At 46.3% G+C, this 17,662-nt stretch overlaps 1 protein-coding gene across 2 annotated transcripts in view; it reads left to right on the plus strand.

Annotated features, from left to right (window-relative positions):
* The window catches only part of TNFRSF19 (TNF receptor superfamily member 19), a 105,977-nt gene extending 89,138 nt beyond the window's left edge, over positions 1-16,839 (plus strand). For both annotated transcript variants that reach the window (XM_062194558.1, XM_062194559.1), the window contains exons 8-10: positions 10,003-10,105; positions 11,371-11,776; positions 16,394-16,839. In XM_062194558.1, coding sequence (XP_062050542.1) covers positions 10,003-10,105; positions 11,371-11,776; positions 16,394-16,402 — 518 coding nt within the window. In that variant the 3' untranslated portion in view covers positions 16,403-16,839. The remainder of the gene's footprint in view (positions 1-10,002; positions 10,106-11,370; positions 11,777-16,393) is intronic.
* The last annotated feature ends 823 nt before the right edge of the window (positions 16,840-17,662 follow it).

The raw sequence follows: 17,662 nt of genomic DNA on the forward strand, positions 1-17,662 counted from the left end.
GGGTGTTTTGTGTTTTCAGTGCTAAGAAGAAAATAAGCATTCATTAAAGTTCTAGAATTTTCCAGCTACTTTTTAGGCAAGCTTGCCTTTCTTGTTTTGAGTCAATTTGGTGTGAAATCACGTTAACCTGTTGTTGAAGAGGAGTTGGTGCCCTTTGTTGTCTGTTCAGGTCAAAGGGAGCATTAATGTGCTTATTTTAACATCTTTTTTGATCTCTTAAGGAAGAGGGAGGAAGGAGGGCCATAACAGTTTCCCACAAGCCATAATCGCCTCTTAGATGATGACAGAAATGACATGTTAGACAGTAGGTCCAATGGAAGTTGACCTGTAACCTGGACAAACTTTCTTGGCCACTTAGACATTTAGACTCCCATGCACGTATCCCGCTCCTGTCCCCACCACACAGCCTCGCCGCCTCTGAAACCTTGTGTGGGCAACCGCCCTCCATAGCAGTCTGCGCTGCCGCCCCTCCTGTTTCTCTGCGTTTCCCAGCAGCACCCAGTCTGCACTGACCGGTCTTTATGTAGTCAAACTCACCCCAGTTAGGTTGACTTCTGCATTTGCAAATGTCTAATCTTCCTTTTCAAGGCATGCAGGATGTAGCATTCTTTTTCCAGTGAATTTTTAAAAAAATTTTAATGTTTTTATTAATATAAATAGAACAGATTTCATGTATTTCCTAGGTACAGTTCTAAGAAGATAACCATGCTTCCCTTATTCATCATCCCCCTGCTTCAATCGCCCACCTTACTTCTTTTCTTATTTTCTTTAATTTTTGAAAAGACATGCTTTCTTTTTTTTTAAGACTTATTTATTTATTTGAAAGTCAGAGTTACAGAGAGGAGAGGCGGAGAGAGAGAGAGAGAGAGGTCTTCCATCCGCTGGTTCACTCCCCAGTTGGCTGCAACAGCTGGAACTGCTGATCCAAAGCCAGGAGCCAGGAGCTTCTTCAGGGTCTCCCACACTGGTGCAGGGGCCCAAGGATTTGGACCATCCTCCATTACTTTCCCAGGCCATAGCTGAGAGCTGAATTGGAAGTGGGCAGTCAGGACTTGAACCGGCGTCCATGTGGGATGCCGGCACTGCAGGCGTCAGCTTTATCCACTATGCCACAGCGCTGGCCCCAAGACATACTTTCTTTTTTTATATAATTTTATTTTTATCTTGACAGGTAGAGTTACAGAGAGAGAGAAAGAGAAAGATCTTCCTTTTCCGTTGGTTCACCCCCCAAATGGCTGCTATAGCGGGCGCACTGCGCCAATCCAAAGCCAGGAGCCAGGTGCTTCCTCCTGGTCTCCCATGCGGGTGCAGGGCCCAAGCACTTGGGCCATCCTCCACTGCCTTCCCAGGCCACAGCAGAGAGCTGGCCTGGAAGAGGGGCAACAGGGACAGAATCCGGCGCCCCAACCGGAACTAGAACCTGGGGTGCTGGTGCCGCAGGCAGAAGATTAGCCTAGTGAGCCACGGCGCTAGCCAAGACATACTTTCAATCCACTCTATCATCACCGGCTTATTTTACCACTAACCATAAGACTCAACAAGTAAAAAGTAGGAACAGCACAATTGCACAGGTGTATAAACAAGGGCTAAAAACAACAAATATATTGCAAGATGTCCATTTCATTCCTATACATTTTTTTGTATTCTTTTTTTTTAATTAAACTTTTATTTAATGAATATAAATTTCCAAAGTACAGCTTATGGGTTACAATGGCTTCCCCCTTCCAAAATTTCCCTCCCACCCACAACCCTCCCCTTTCCCGCTCCCTCTCCCCTTCCAATCACATCATGATTCATTTTCAATTCTCTTTATATACAGAAGATCAGTTTAGTATATATTAGGTAACGATTTCAACAGTTTGCCCCCATATAGTAACACAAAGTGAAAAAAAAATACTGTTGGAGTACTAGTTATAGCATTAAATAAGAGTGTACAGTACATTAAAGACAGAGATCTTACATAATATATTCTATATTAACTGCCACATATCAGAGAAAGCATATTATATTTGTGTCTGATTTTGTTTAAGATTTATTTATTTATTTGAAAGTAAGAGTTACAGAGAAAGAGAGGCAGAGGCAGAGATAGAGAGTTCTTCCATCTGCTAGTTCACTTCCCAAATGGCCACAAGGGCCAGGGCTAGGCTAGGCTGAAGCCAGGATCCAGGATCTTCTTCCAGGACTCCCTATGTGGGTGCAGGGGCCCAAGGACTTGGGTGTCTTCCATTGCTTTCCCAGACACATTAGCAGGGAGCTGGATAGGAAGTGGAGCAACCAAGGCTGAAAACAGTACCCATATGGGATGCAGGCACTACAGGCGGTGGCTTTATCTGCTATGCCACAACGCTGTCTCTAATTTTAATCATTTCTTCCCTCCTACTAATTTTGGTTTTGGTTTTTTCTTGCTTATTTAGATACTTTAGATGCATTGTTAAATCATTTATTTGATGTCTTTCCAATTTCTTGATGTAATTGCTATAAACTTTCATATATATATATATATATACTATCAAAGGTGTCTAATACTTTTTATTTTTAGGCAGAGTTACAGAGAGGCAGAGACAGAGAGAGAGAGAGAGAGAGAGAGAGAGAGAGAGGTCTTCCATCCACTGGTTCACTCCCCAGATGGCTACAATGGCCAGAGCCGGGCCAATCAGAAGCCAGGAGCCAGGAGCTTCTTCCAGGTCTCCCACCTGGATGCAGGGACCTAAGGACTTAGGCCATCTTTTACTGCTTTCCCAGGCCATAGCAGAGAGCCAGATCAGAAGTAGAGCAGCCTGGACTTAAACCGACACCAAATGGGATGCCAGCACTGTAGGTGGTGGCTTTACTGGCTATTCCACAGCGCCAGCCCCTAGACTTTCCTTATAACACTGCTTTTGCTGTATCTCATAAGTTTTGATATGTCGTGTTATTATCTTCATTCATTTCTAGGGATTTTTTTATTTCCCTTTTGATTTCTTCTATGACCCACTGTTCATTCAGGAGCATTTGTTCACTCTCCTGTGTGTTTGCATATTTTCTGGAGTTTCTTAAGTTATTAATTTCCACATCATCCCATTGATCCCATTGTGGTCAGAAAAGATACATGGTATAACTTCAATTTTTTTTAATTTATTGAGACTTGCTTTATGGCCTAGCATATGGTCTATCCTAGAGAATGTTCATATATTCTGCAGCTGAGGGATGAAAGATTTTTTTTTTTTCTGAACAGGCAGAGTTAGACAGTGAGAGAGGAGAGAGATAGACAGAGAGAAAGGTCTTCCTTTTCCATTGGTTCACCCCCCAAATGGCTGCCACGGCCGATGCGCTCCAGCCAGCGCACTGTGCCGATCTGAAGCCAGGAGCCAAGTGCTTCCTCCTGGTCTCCCATGCAGTTATAGGGCCCAATAACTTGGGCCATCCTCCACTGCCTTCCCAGGCCACAGCAGAGAGCTGGCCTGGAAGAGGGGCAACTCAGACAGAATCCAGCACCCCAACCGGGACTAGAACCCGGGTGCCAGCAGTGCAGGCAGAGGATTAGCCAGGTGAACCACCGAGCCAGCCATGGGATGAAAGATTCTGTAGATATCAATTAGGTCCATTTGGTCCATAGTGTAGGTTAGCTCTGTTGTTTCTTTGTTGATTTTTGAATAGTTGGTTTGTCTATTGATAAAAGTGGAGTGTTGAAATTCCCCATTATTATTGTATTGGCTCCTATGTCTCCCTTTAGATACATTAACATTTGTTTTAAATAGCCAGGTGCCCTCATATTGGGTGCATGTACATTGACTCTAGTCACAAATTCCTCTTGAATTGATTCCTTAATCATTACACAGTTCCCTTCCTTGTCTCTTTTAACAGTTTTTGTGTTAAAGTCTATTTTGTCTGATATTGGGATAGCTACTCCTGTCTTTTTTGCTTTTCCTTAGCATGGATTATCTTTTTCCATTCTTTCACTTTCATTCTGTGTGTATCTTTGTTGGTGAGGTGTTTCTTGTAGACCGCAAATACATGGGTTTTCTTTTTAATCCATTTAGCCAACCTGCATGTTTTAATTGGAGAATTTAGGACATTTACATTCAAGATTATTATTGATAGTAATGACTTGGTCCTGCCATTTTCCATAAATATTCCTATTGTTTGTTTTGGATTTCCTTTGTACTGTTACGAAGAGATTTTCTTTATTAACATTCTTTCACAGTGATGACTATCTTTCTCTGTTTCTATGTGCAGCACATCCTTAAGTATCATTTGTAAGACTGGACAAGTGGTGACAGATTCTTTCAATTTCTGTTTGTTTTGGAAGATCTCTATTTCACCTTTATTTATAAATGAGAGCTTTGCTGGGTGCAGTATTCTGGGTTGACAGTTTTTTTAGGTCTTGGACTACATCTCTCCTAGCCTGTAGGGTTTCTTATGAGAAATCAGCTGTCAGTCTAGTTGGAGGTCCTCTGAAGTTAATCTGGTGTACATTTTAGAATCTTTTCGTTATGTTTTACTGTTGAACGTTTGACTACAATGTGTCTTGTTGAAGGTTTTTTCTGATCATGCATATCAGGAGTTCTATGTACTTCTTGTACTTGAATGTCCCTATCTTTCCCCAGATTAGCGAAGTTTTCTGCTATTATTTTACTGAATAGGTCTTCTAATTCATCTCTTTCCATACCTTCAGGAACTCCTAAGACACATTATTAGGTTGTTTGGTAGTATCCCATAAATTTCAAACACTTTCTCAGTTTTTCTAATTTTTTCTTCTTGTTTCTTTTTCATCTATTTCTGAAGATTTGTCTTACTACTCAAATATTCTTTGTTCTCCCTCACCAAGTCTGTTGTTGAAGCTTTCCACTGTATCTTTTATTTGGCATATTGAATTCTTCATTTCTAATCTTTCAGCTTGATTTCTCTTCAATGTCTCCGTCTCCTGGCAAAATTTTTCATCCTGGCCGGCGCCGCGGCTCACTAGGCTAATCCTCCACCTTGCGGTGCCGGCACACCAGGTTCTAGTCCCGGTCGGGGCACCGATCCTGCCCGGTTGCCCCTCTTCCAGGCCAGCTCTCTGCTGTGGCCAGGGAGTACAGTGGAGGATGGCCCAAGTGCTTGGGCCCTGCACCCCATGGGAGACCAGGAGAAGCACCTGGCTCCTGCCATCGGATCGGCGTGGTGCGCCGGCCGCAGCGCGCCTACCGCGGTGGCCATTGGAGGGTGAACCAACGGCAAAAGGAAGACCTTTCTCTCTGTCTCTCTCTCACTGTCCACTCTGCCTGTCAAAAAAAAAAAAAAAAATTTCATCCATGTCATGTATGGGTTTGTTTAACTCATGTATTGCTTCTCTATATTTTTGAGTAATTTTATGATCATTCTTCCAATCTCTCTTTTTTTAAAGATTTATTTATTATTTGAAAGGCAGAGTTGCAGAGAGAGTTCTTCCATCTGCTGGTTAACTCCCCCAAATGCCACAACTATCCTGGCTGGGCCAGGCTGAAGTCAGGAGCCAGGAGCTTCTTCTGGGTCCTCCACATGGGTGCAGGGTCCCAAGGACTTGGGCCATCTTCTACTGCTCTGCTCTCCCAGGCACATTAGCAGGGAGCTGGGTCAGAAGTGGAGCAGCTGGGACTCAAACCGGTGCCCATATGGGATGCCAGCACTGCAGACGGTGGCTTAACCAGCTGTGCCACCATGCTAGTCCCCATTCTTTCAATCTCATGTTGTACATATGAATAACTACTATTCATTACTATCTTCCCATCTAAGGAGTAGATTAAGAATAAAATGTAAGATTTTTCATGGTGTGGGTGGGTCTAGGTTTGTCTTTGCCAACACAGAAAATACATTCTCGGACAGCTATTCACAGTAACTGTATGATCCTCAACCTCCCTCATGAATTGTGTTTTCCTGGATACTCTCCCACGGACACCGTTACTACAAGCAGAATTAGCAGGGATAATTTCTTCAGAGGTGAGCTATCACTTTAGATGTAAGAACACACAGCTTTCTTCAAACTCTTCTTCCATCAGAGAAGAACAATTAAACATTGAGTGGCCTTGTTGCTCATCCTCCCACAGGACACTCAGGTTAGAGAGCCCCAGGTGATGTCCAGCTTCCATGAGCTCATTGTCTCGCACACTCCCTTCTAAACAGCAGTGCCTTACTTTTCTTTCCAATTTCTATTTTGACATTATTTCAGACTTTCAGGGAAATGGGAAGAGTAGGACAGAGAAGTCTCGCATATCCTTTCCCTTAAATCTTTCTTTCTTTTCCACATTTGCTTTATTCTCTCTCTCTCTCTCTCTCTCTCTCTCTCTCTCTCATTATGACACCACACATCACACACATTTTTCTCATTTGTCATTTAACAGTCAGTAGTAGATGTGGTGTGCATTTTACCCCTTAATACTTCAGTGAAGGGTTGGCATTGTGGCATAGCAGGTAAAAGCTGCTGTGCTGGGGCTAGTATTGTGGTATAGTGGGTTAAGCCACTGCCTGCAATGCTGACATCCCATATGGGTGATGGTTTGAGTCCCAGCTGCTCCACTTCCAATCCTGCTCCCTGCTAATGTTCGTGGGAAAGCTACCAGAAGATGGCCCAAGTGCTTGAACCCCGAACCTACATAAGAGACCTGGAAGAAGCTCCTGGCTCCTGGCTTCGAACTGGCCCAGCCCCAGCCATTGTGGCCATTTAGGAGTGAATCAGCAGATGGAAGACACCTCTCTCTCTCTCTCTATCTCTATCTCTATCTCTATCTCTATCTCTCCCTCTCTCCCTCTCTCCCTCTCTCCCTCTCTCCCTTCCTCACCTCCCCCCTCTCTAACTCTGCCTTTCGGGTAAATATTTTTAAAAAATTCCATTGCCTGTGATGCCAGCATCCTACGTGGGCACTGGTTAGTGTCTCAGTTGCTCCACTTCTGATCTAGCTCCCTGCTAGTGGCGTGAGAAAAGCAGCAGAGGATGGTGCAAATGCCTGGGCCACTGCTACCCATGTGGGAGACCTAGGTGAAGCTTATGACCCCTGGCTTGAGCCTGGCCCAGTGTTGGCCATTGTAGCCATCTAGGTAGTAAGCCAGCAGATAGGAAATCTCTGTGTGTGTGTGTGTGTGTTTATGTCTCCCTCTGTAACTCTGACTTTGAAAATAAATAAATAAACCTTTTTTTAAAAAAATACTTCGGTGTTTGTTTCCTAAGAATAAGAACATTCAGGGGCCAGGGCTGTGGTGCAGCATGTTAACACCCTGGCTTGAAGCACTGGCATCCCATATGGGTGCAAGTTCAAGACCCAGCTGCTCCACTTCCCATCCAGCTTTCTGCTATGGCCTGGGAAAGCAGTAGAAGATGACCCAAGTGTTTGGGTCTCTGCACCCACATGGGAGACCCAGAGGAAGCTCCTGGCTCCTGGCTTTGGATCGGCACAGCTCCTGCCATTGTGGCCAATTGGGGAGTGAACCATCAGATGGAAGACGCCCCCCCCCCCTCTTTCTCTCTGCCTCTCCTCTCTCTGTGTAACTCTGACTTTCAAGTAAATAAATAAATCTTAAAGAAAGAACGTTCTGTGATGTAACCACAGCACAATGAGTAGAAGTCAGGAAATGAACAGTAATTCAACGACATGTTCTAGTTTATAGAGCACATCTATATGCTCCTTATTGTCCAGCAACGTCATTCATGCCACTGTTGCAGTTGGCTGCCAAGTATCTTTGGCTTCTAATCTAGGGTGGTTTCTTCTTCTTTCGTGGTGTGTCATGGCGTTGATATCGTTGAGATCTACAAGCCAATAGGTGTGTGGGATGGCCCTTAGTTTGAGTTTGTCCCATGCTGCCTCAGGGTTAGATTCAGGAACACAGCAGAGGGGCCGCTGCGTTCTTCCTGGTGCCTAGCATTGGGAGGCACAGATGTCTGTCCCATGCCCCATCAGGTTACGCTTGGCCACTTAGCAAAGGTGATGTCTGCCAGGTTTCTCCACAATAAAATAGTTTTCTTCCTCTTTGTAACTGATAATTATCGTGAGGGGAGATATTTTCAAAGCATGCAAGTATCCTGCTGCTCCCCAAACTATTCCTGAGTAGTTTAGCATCCTCTGATGATTCTTTCCTAAATCATTCATTATCTAAATTCCTAAATCATTCACCTTGGTTAACAATGATGTTTCTAGTTCCACCATCATTCCTACATTTATTATTTGGCTTCTATAGTAATGAGGAAATGTCTCTTCTTACCCATTTATTTACTTGCTTTAATTAGATCAAACTTGTGATTTTTACTCGATGGGTTACAATCCTTTGGTATCATTATTGATTCTGATTCTCAGTTTCTCCTCCTTTGACCAGTGGAACTCCCTTCAGGCTGGCTCATGTGCCATTTCGTTCTGTTGCCCCATTACTCTTTTGGTGCTTTCTTACTTTCTGGCACAAAAGGAAGTCCCAGGCTCATCCTGTGTTTTCTCTGGAAGCAGCCATTTCTATGAGGAGCAATAGTGCCTTTTGCTTTTTGACAATTCTGAAACCTCCCAGAGTGAGCAGGATGCACACACTGCCGAGTCACTTGGCAGTGGATCCAGGCAAGACCCCCAAGGTCATAGCCACGTGTGTTCAGGTGACACAAGACAGAGGCCTGGCTCTGAGAGACATCTACATGCAGGCATGCTGAGTGGCCTTTCTGCTTGACACTGACGTGCAACTGCTCCTCCATAGTTAACATTCTTTTTAGAATATTTTTCTATTTATTTGAGAGACAGATGAAGAGAGTGACAGGTCCCACCTGTCACTCCTGCAGATGCCTGCAACAACCAGGGGAGCTGACGCTGAGAACCAGAGATGATGCAGTCTGGGTCTCCAGTGTGGGTGGCGGGGAACCAGTGACATGAGCCATCCCCTGCTCCATCCACAGCATTGGCCAGAAGCTGGACTCGGGAGCCGTATCTGGGAATAGAACACAGACACCACCACTAGGCCACACACCGGCCCCTGACATTCATTTGTTAAAAGGGAGATATTAGTTTCATAATACATTTTTCCCTGTTTATAAAAGAGCCATTCTGTGTAGAAAGTTGGAGTACATACACCAACATACATATATATATGGACATGTGTAATGCCCCTAAGGCCCTAAGGCCTTTTCTCTGTGTCTGTATGTGTGTTTTGTATGTGTCTATGTGCTTTAATGTGTTTATGGTTTTATAAAGTCAGAAGTTTGTGCAAATGTATATAGAGAGCCAGAAGTCTCGAAGGCTGTTCACCAGAGTGTTGAAAGTGTTTGTTTCCAGTCTGTAGAACTGAGAAAGATACATTTTTTAAATTCATTTCTAATCTCTCTCTTCATTTTTTTTAATTTTTCACTTTGATAAGCTTGCATTATCTTTGAAATCAAAACCATATGTGGCTTCAATGAGCGTAATGATTCATAAAGCTGTGCACACACATCGACCTATGCCTTAAATGACATTCCTAGCAATGAGAAAGATCATGTACGTGTGTGTGTGTACTGAGTTTAAGGCGTGCATGTTTTTACATCCTGGTTCATATTCCTAGGCTGCTCAACAGAAAAGCCCTACTAGCCCCATGTGCTCAGGCTGCACCAGAGCCTCGTCACACGTGCCTCCCCTGCACTGCATCACTGCCGTGCGTCACTTTCTCATGTGGGAGAATGCACGCAACATTTCGTCTGCCACCGTAACCACTTTCACATGCATAGTTGAGTGGCATCAAGAACACCCACATAGCTGCGCAGCCATCACCACCATCCACCCCTGAACTCTCTGCATCTCCCCTCCGTCAGGCCCCGATGAAGCACTAACTCCCCTCCCTCAGGCCCCAGCAGCCCCCCCCCACACACACCCACGTCTGTGAATTTCACACTCTAGAGACCTCATGTAAGTGGTTCATCATGTTTTGAAGAGAAAAGAGAACCCCAGTGCCCATGTCCCCCAAAGTCACGCCAAGGGGAATCGCTGAATTTCCAAGAGAGATGCGTTGAATGGTGTGCGAGAGAAGGAGAAAAGCCTGTGCCTCACGCTCTGCTGGCTTCCCCAGGGCCTCTTCACCTGATCCCGTCCCTGTGCTGCGATGAGGCTTGCGGTGCCAACCGGGCAGCTCTAGCTTGTGGGGCGCATTCTGCAGCCACCCTACAGGACAGGTAACCGTGTGCTTTTAATCAACAATTTCCTGGTCTCCTGTTCTATGTTCTACTGATCAACCGGCTTTCAGTGAAACGATGGGGACATCACTTTTTTTTTTAAATTTTTCAAAAATTGTTTAAATTGTTATTTATTTGAGAGGCATAGAGACAGAGAGAACTCCCACCCACTGGCTAACACCTCCAAATGCCTGCAACAGCCAGGATTGGGCTGAGCTGAAGGCAGGAGCCAGGAATCAATCAGGTCCCCACGTGAGTGGCAGGAACTCAGTTCTTTGAGTCATCACTTTTGCTCCCCAGGGGCTCCATCAGCAGGAAGCTGGAGTCAGGAGCTGGAGCTGGGTCTCACACCCGGGGACTGCCGTGTGGGAGGCAGTTGTCTTAACTGGCATCTTAACTGCTAAGCCAAACATCCACCCCAGAACATCATTTTCTAAATGTTATCAGTGGCCTGGGGATGTCAATTCTTTGGCAAAGAAAGAGTTAGTGGGGGCTGGCGTCGTGGCTCAATAGGCTAATCCTCCGCCTGCAGCGCTGGCACACCGGGTTCTAGTCCTGGTCGGGGTGCCGGATTCTGTCCCGGTCGCTCCTCTTCCAGGCCAGCTCTCTGTTGTGGCCCGGGAGTGCAGTGGAGGAGGGCCCAAGTGCTTGGGCCCTGCACCCCATGGGAGACCAGGAGAAGCACCTGGCTCCTGCCTTCGGATCAGCGCGGTGCATTGGCCGCAGCGCACCGGCCACGGCGGCCATTGGAGGGTGAACCAACGGCAAAAGGAAGACCTTTCTCTCTGTCTCTCTCTCTCTCACTGTCCACTCTGCCTGTCAAAAAAAAGAAGAAAGAAAAAAAAGTTAGTGGGTAGGTCTCTCAACATTAATAATACCCAGTGCAGTGTTCTTCGTATTCTACTCCCCATTAATTTTATTTTCATGATTTTTGACACTTTCTTCATAATGTATAATATGTCATATACTCAGGACCAACTTTGTAGAATTTTAGAACGGTATTCACGGAAGCTCAGTCAACACCTTGGAAACTGTGTTTTGGACATTGGATCAGTCTGTTTTAATTAGAAATGGATGTAAAAGCAAATGGAATAATTTGATTTACTGAGGCAGGTGTATAATAGGAAACACTAGAATTTTGATGGAAAATAAATTGCCCTTTCATCCAAAAAAAAAAAAAAAAAAAACCTTAGTTCTAGCTGAGATGCTGCATTGTGGCCATTTTCTGTCACCAGACATAAAGACCTTCTGAATTCTGTGTTCAGGAGCGCAGGGTCAGCTGGGGATGCGATGGCAGCCTTCTTCGGGTCCCCTTCGCGGTCCGTCTGTGGCGAGTTCTCCGACGCCTGGCCTCTGATGCAGGATGCCGCTGCTGGTGACAGCATCTCCTTCTGTGACTCTTACTCTGAACTCGCCGGAGAGGATCTTCATTCCCTCAATCCAGAAAACGAAAGCGCAACGTCTTTGGATCCAGACAGTGCTCAGGATTTGGTGGGCGGAGCAGCTCCCACTGAAAGTCACTCTGAAAACTCTACGGAAAATACGGACTCTCCCACGTACAGGAGCGCGCGGGCAGAGCCAGCAGCAGCTCAGGACGCACTGCGTGCTGGAAGCCAGCTGGAGCAGGAGAGCAGCCGCACTGGGAATGCAAACACTGCCCCGGCCCTCCAGGTAAGGCATGGGCTGGTTTCAGTATGAACTGAGGGCCCTGGCCTACGTAGACTGGAAGGGATGGAGCTCTGTGCCCACCGTAAAACTTGGAGGAACCTAATGCAGTTTTCCCTTTTTTCATTAATTCTTATATGTTGAAGGAGAATGTTTTACAATAAAATGTTAAGGGTCTTTTAAAAACAGACAGAGCCAATGTGTAATTAACAGGTGACTGCTTCTTTAATTTCTTCATTGAACATCCTACTGGGGCCTGTGTTGCCAGTTAAGCCATTGCCTGCAATGCTGGCCTCCCATATGGATGCTGGTCCGTGTTCCATCTACTCCTCTTCCAAGTCAACTCCCTGCTAATATGACTGGAAAAGCAGCAGAAGATGGTCCAAGTGTTTGGGCCCCTGCTCTTGGCTCCTGGCTTCAGTCCGGCTCAGCCCCGGCTGTTGTGACTATTTGGGGAATGAACCAGTAGATGGAAGATATTCTCTCTCTCTCTCTCTCTCTCTCTCTCTCAACTCTGCCTTTCAGATAAATAAATAATTCTTTAAAAAAGAACGAATTAGTCACACCTTCCCTACTAGGGATGCACCCCAAGACCCCTACAACCTCACACTGCACCCTATATACATGGTTTTTTCCTATCCATACATTAGCATAGTAAGAGAATACAAACACTAAATCACTGCAGATATTCACAAGTCAACATTTGATTTTTTTTTTCTGTCCTTAAGCTGAGAACATTCACCTTTTCATTTGAAGAGATCAAATTACAACTTCTCTTTTGTATATCTGAATTGCCAACATCACCACTCTTGAGCTTTAGGGCCATTATTAAGTAAAATAAGGGTTGTCTGAACACAGGCATAAAACACTGTGCCAGTCCATCTGATAACCAAGACTCTACTAAAGGACTAATGTGATGAGGAGTGCACAGGGCTGGAAAGGCTGGACAAAAGGAGGACTTACATCCCAGTGGGATGGAGCAGGATGGTATAAGATTTCATCGCACTGCTCAGAATGGCACACAATTTAAAACTCATGGACTGTTTATTTCCAGAGTTTTCCATGCAGTATTTTCTTTCTTTTTAAAGAATTATTTTATTTATTTGAAAGACAGAGTTACAGAGAGAGGTAGAGCCAAGAGAGAGGGGCCTTCCATTCCACTGGCTCACTCCACAAATGACCACAATGGCCAGAGCTGAGCTGATCCGAAACCAGGAGCCAGGAGCTTCTTCGGGGCCCAAGGACTTGGGCCATCTTCTACTGCTGTCCCAGGCCATAGCAGAGAGCTGGATTGGAAGTGGAGCAGCCAGGACTAGAACCGACGCCCATATGGGATGCCAGCACTGCAGGCCAGGGCTTTCATCCACTGCACCACAGCGCTGGCCCCCCTTCTCCACCTTTTTCACTTTATGTTAGTGGTGGGGTTGGGTTGGATGGGACATTCATGTGCAAGATTATCATTTAGTGACAAACTAATTCCTTTTTTGAAGGCAGTCAAGGTAATTATTGGCCGGCGCCACGGCTCAATAGGCTAATCCTCCACCTGCGGCGCCGGCACACCAAGTTCTAGTCATGGTCGGGGCACTGGATTCTGTCCCGGTTGCCCCTCTTCCAGGCCAGCTCTCTGTTGTAGCTCGGGAGTGCAGTGGAGGATGGCCCAAGTGTTTGGGCCCTGCACCCGCGTGGGAGATCAGGAGAAGCACCTGGCTCCTGCCATCGGATCAGCATGGTGCGCCGGCCGCAGCGGCCATTGAGGGGTGAACCAATGGTAAAGGAAGACCTTTGTCTCTCTCTCTCTCTCACTGTCCACTCTGCCTGTCAAAAAAAAAAAAAAAGGTAATTATCAAGAACCATGTTTGTTTTTTTTTTTAAGATTTATTTTATTTATTTGAAAGAGTTACAGAGCGAAGTAGAGCAAGAGAGAGAGAGGTTTTCCATCCGCTGGTTCACTCTCCAAATGACCACAATGGCCAGAGCTAAGCTGATCTGCAGCCTGGAGCCAGGAGCTTCTTCTGGGTCTCCAACATGTGTGCAGGAGCCCAAGGACTTAGGCCAGTAGAGAGCTGGATCAGGAGTGGAGCAGCCGGGACTCAAACCGGCACCCATGTGGGATGCCGGCACTGCAGGCCGCAGCTTTAACCCACTACGCCACAGCTCCAGCCCATCAAGAACCATGTTAAAAGATATTTTCACCAGAAATCATTCCAAAAAGAAAGTTGTAATCCCCTCCTAGAGGAATCTGATGAGAAAGTGTGGCATCCAAGTTATACAGTATGATTTATTAATGAAAAGTTTTTATTGACTTTCTGAGATGGCTTATAATTATTAGATAACTTAGGAACATTTAAATATAGCATCCTGAACTCAGAATCTGGGAAGCACTTTCTCCTTAGTCACATTTCCTAAATCTGTGTAGTGAAAGAAACAAGCTCCTCCCGGCCCCCACCAAAGAAAATACGCCACAACCACTACACCTGGGGGTCTTGGACCCCCCCTTTGTTCAACGGTCAGCCTAGTTCCCACTTCTGTTTGTTCAGCCTCTTAGCTTCTAAAAAGCTATCCTCGTTTGCCCTCCACAGCTCATTTTCCAAGGCAGAGAACACATTTCCTTCTCCTGAGGCGTCTGGTCTCAGCAGGTGCTCCCACTTAGGTGGGGGGCCCTGGGTCGTGGACTGGCTCCTAACTGAGGAGGAGGATGTGTTTCTGTCTGGGAGGTGTAGCAGGGACAGCTACAGCCACAGCCGGACTTCTGTCCTAATTTGGGGTGAGGCTGCATCTGTTTCTTAAAAAACTGCGTTTTTACATGCTATTGCGTGGGTGGTTTTAAGACCACCTGGAATCTGATAGGAATGACAGCCTTCTTTTGTCTGTGTGTCTCAGTTTTAATCAGTATTTCCCCGTACGTATCATCCCAGAAGGGAACAGAACTGAGATATTTGGAGCATCGTTTTCTGGCGTATTTGAGAGGATGAAGCCGGCCTGTTACTTACAGGAAAGCTTTCTTTGATGTTGTTTTTAAATGTCAACAGGCAGGACCAGAAAGAAGCTTAGAAAAGATAGGTGTGGGGGCTGGCACCGTGGCGCAGTAGGTTAATCCTCTGCCTGCGCTGCCAGCATCCCACATGGGCGCCGGTTCTAGTCCCGGCTGCTACTCTTCCAATCCGGCTCTCTGCTATGGCCTGGGAAAGCAGTGGAGGATGGCCCACGTGCTTGGGCCTCTGCACTTCACGGGAGACCTGGAAGAAGCGCCTGGCTCCTGGCTTCGGATTGGTGCAGCTCCAGCCGTGGCGGCCATTTGGGGAGTGAACCAATGGAGGGAAGACCTTTCTCTGTCTCTCCCTGTCACTGTCTGTAACTCTAACTCTCAAATAAATAAATAAAAAATCTTAAAAAAAAAAAATAGAAAGAAAGGAAAGATAGGAGTAAACCTATCTACCTGGGTTCTAGTTTCCAGTCTGTTAAAATCTCCACTTTTTCCGTATTGGCAACATAAGGACAATTTGTCTCCCAGTGTAGGGTTCATGTATTTCTTATCATGTCAGCTGACCAACAGTTGTTCAAGGGGAAGGTGCCATGGCATGATGGAGTAAGCCGCCACTTGGGATGCCTGCATCCCGTATCAGGGGCCAGTGGGAGTCCTGGCTGCTCCACTACCAGTCAGCTCCCTGCTAATGCACCTGGGAGGCAGCAGATGATGGCCCAAGTGCTTGAGTCTCTGCCACCCATGTGGGAGACCTGGATGGACTTCCTGGCTCCTGACTTTGGCTTAGCCTAGCCCCAGCTTTTGTAGCCATTTGGGGAGTGAACCAATGGCTCGTTCCATTCTCTCTCTCTCTCTCTCTCTACTTTTCAAATAAAATGAAAGTTAAATTTTAAACAAATTTTAAATATTTCATTCAAGAGAACTTTAGAAGCTTTTATTTCTGGGTAACCTTGGACCTAGAGGAAAATGAAGGGCTGCTGTGTGAGGTCAGGACCTCACTTCTGGTAATGGCGGTGGCCAGTGTGTTGTCCCTTCCCGCAGGGAGGTAGGGCCTTCTGGGATGAGGACAATGCAACAGCTCCCGATTACTGAGGAGTTCGCCCTAAGAAGAGTGGGCGTATTCCGGGAGAAGCATTATCCTTTTCTTAATGCTTTCTCGACCGTCTCTGCTGGTGTAGTGGAAGCTTTCTGTGGAAAGGCTAAGCTGCAGGTACAGACCAGCACTATTCATGAAACGTCTTTGTTCTCTGAAAGAAGGGAACAGAGAGTCCCAGAGCCCTTCCCTGCACGTCAGTTCTCTTGAGGAGCGCTGTCGAAGCGGGAACAAGCCCTAAGTGCTTGAATGAGGGCGCAAAGCAGCCCAAGACCTGTCGATGAACACATTGCAGCTGCTTCAGCCTCATCTTTCAGGCCCTCTCTGCAAATATTGGCTGGCTAAGACTTGCTATGAAAACCTTTATTCTCAGAGGACTTGAGTCACCTGGCTCTCTGAACACCACTGAACGAGCCTCACGTCCGAATGGTGTTGAATTCTCGTAGAGTGGTAAAATCTATGTGTCATAACTCACTGCAATTCTCCTTTAGCAAATGTCGCTTGCAAGGTGTTGTTGTTAACGCTTTGCCGCTGTTGCTCTTTGTAGGAAGCTTAAAGGCCACACCTGTCTGCAGTGGAGGCGTGTGTCTGCAACCCAGCGGGTACTCCACATGGGCTTTCGGACTGCTCAGACTGGACCGTGCAGAGCTTCTGGTGACAAGATAAATCTGAACCAAACGGATGGCATTTGAAGCCTTTCAACCAGTTGCTTCTGAGCCAGACCAGCTACCAGCTGAAAAACCACAGCAAAACAGCCAGGCTCGAGGCTAACTCGTGACTCGTGACTCTCTGTGTCTTTCCTGACCGAGAAGCGTCTCTGCTCCAGGGCGACTTCCAAGACAGATGAGCTTGGTTGCACCTGCGAGAAAATGGACGCATCCCTGCTTAGGTTGATGGTGACTGTGGCTTTCCAAGACCGAAGACCCACAGTGCACATTTGCATTGACATTTTCTCTCTGGAAGTAATGTCATTATAGTCTGTTGTCCTACTAAGCAGTCCATGTCCAATTCATTACCTTAGCTTGTATGTAGAATAGGTTCAAAGTGAGCTTCTACTTGACAAGATCACGTTTTCATCAGCTCAACAGATAAGCTCAGATTGGAACTGACTTCCCACTGCCTGCCTGAATCTTGGGCGTAGCAGATGAAGGTAACTGGTCTAAGTAGGAATCAGAAGAAAGAGGGTTTTTTGTTTTTTTTTTTTTTCCAGAATCTCTGCTTCTAACCTCAGCCCTTGCTGAGGTTACAAATACCTGCTGGTGCTGGGGAGCCAGAGGGGGCCTGGGGTAATGCGTGTGACCCGGAAGGGGGGACCCATTCCCCGAGTTGAAAACCACTCCACGCACATATCTTGGAGACTTACATGCAAAGGTTAGCGTATCCGTGTGAAAATCAGGTGGTAGGGAAGCGCTTGCTGTCTCCGTCCCTGTGCCTGAGCTTAGAAGACCCAGACTTTGTGCTGTAGAAAAGCGGTGTCTATAAACATAATGATCTTTTTACCTGTGTCGGATCTCACACTAAGGGCTCTTCAAATGGCAGCGTCTCAGGTTGCCCTGCTGCTGAAGGAGTCTTCAGTGAGAATGCACCTTCCTTTAGACCCAGAAGGAAAGCACAGTGTGTAGGTGCACAGTCGTTAGAGCAGGACACTGGAGTGTCCCCCCAGTCCTGCTAGATCGTCAGCACACAGACTCCTATTGCAGTCGATGGCCGTGGCGGTCAGAGCACAGTTCCTCCACCAAGGTGCTCCATCTTCTGCCTCCTCGGGATGCGCGCACTGGAATTGTCTCAAGGGCTGAGAAAGTAATCCGTGCTGAAG

This window comes from Lepus europaeus, chromosome 6 (genome assembly GCF_033115175.1).
Source record: "Lepus europaeus isolate LE1 chromosome 6, mLepTim1.pri, whole genome shotgun sequence".
In the NCBI taxonomy this organism is placed as follows: domain Eukaryota; kingdom Metazoa; phylum Chordata; class Mammalia; order Lagomorpha; family Leporidae; genus Lepus; species Lepus europaeus.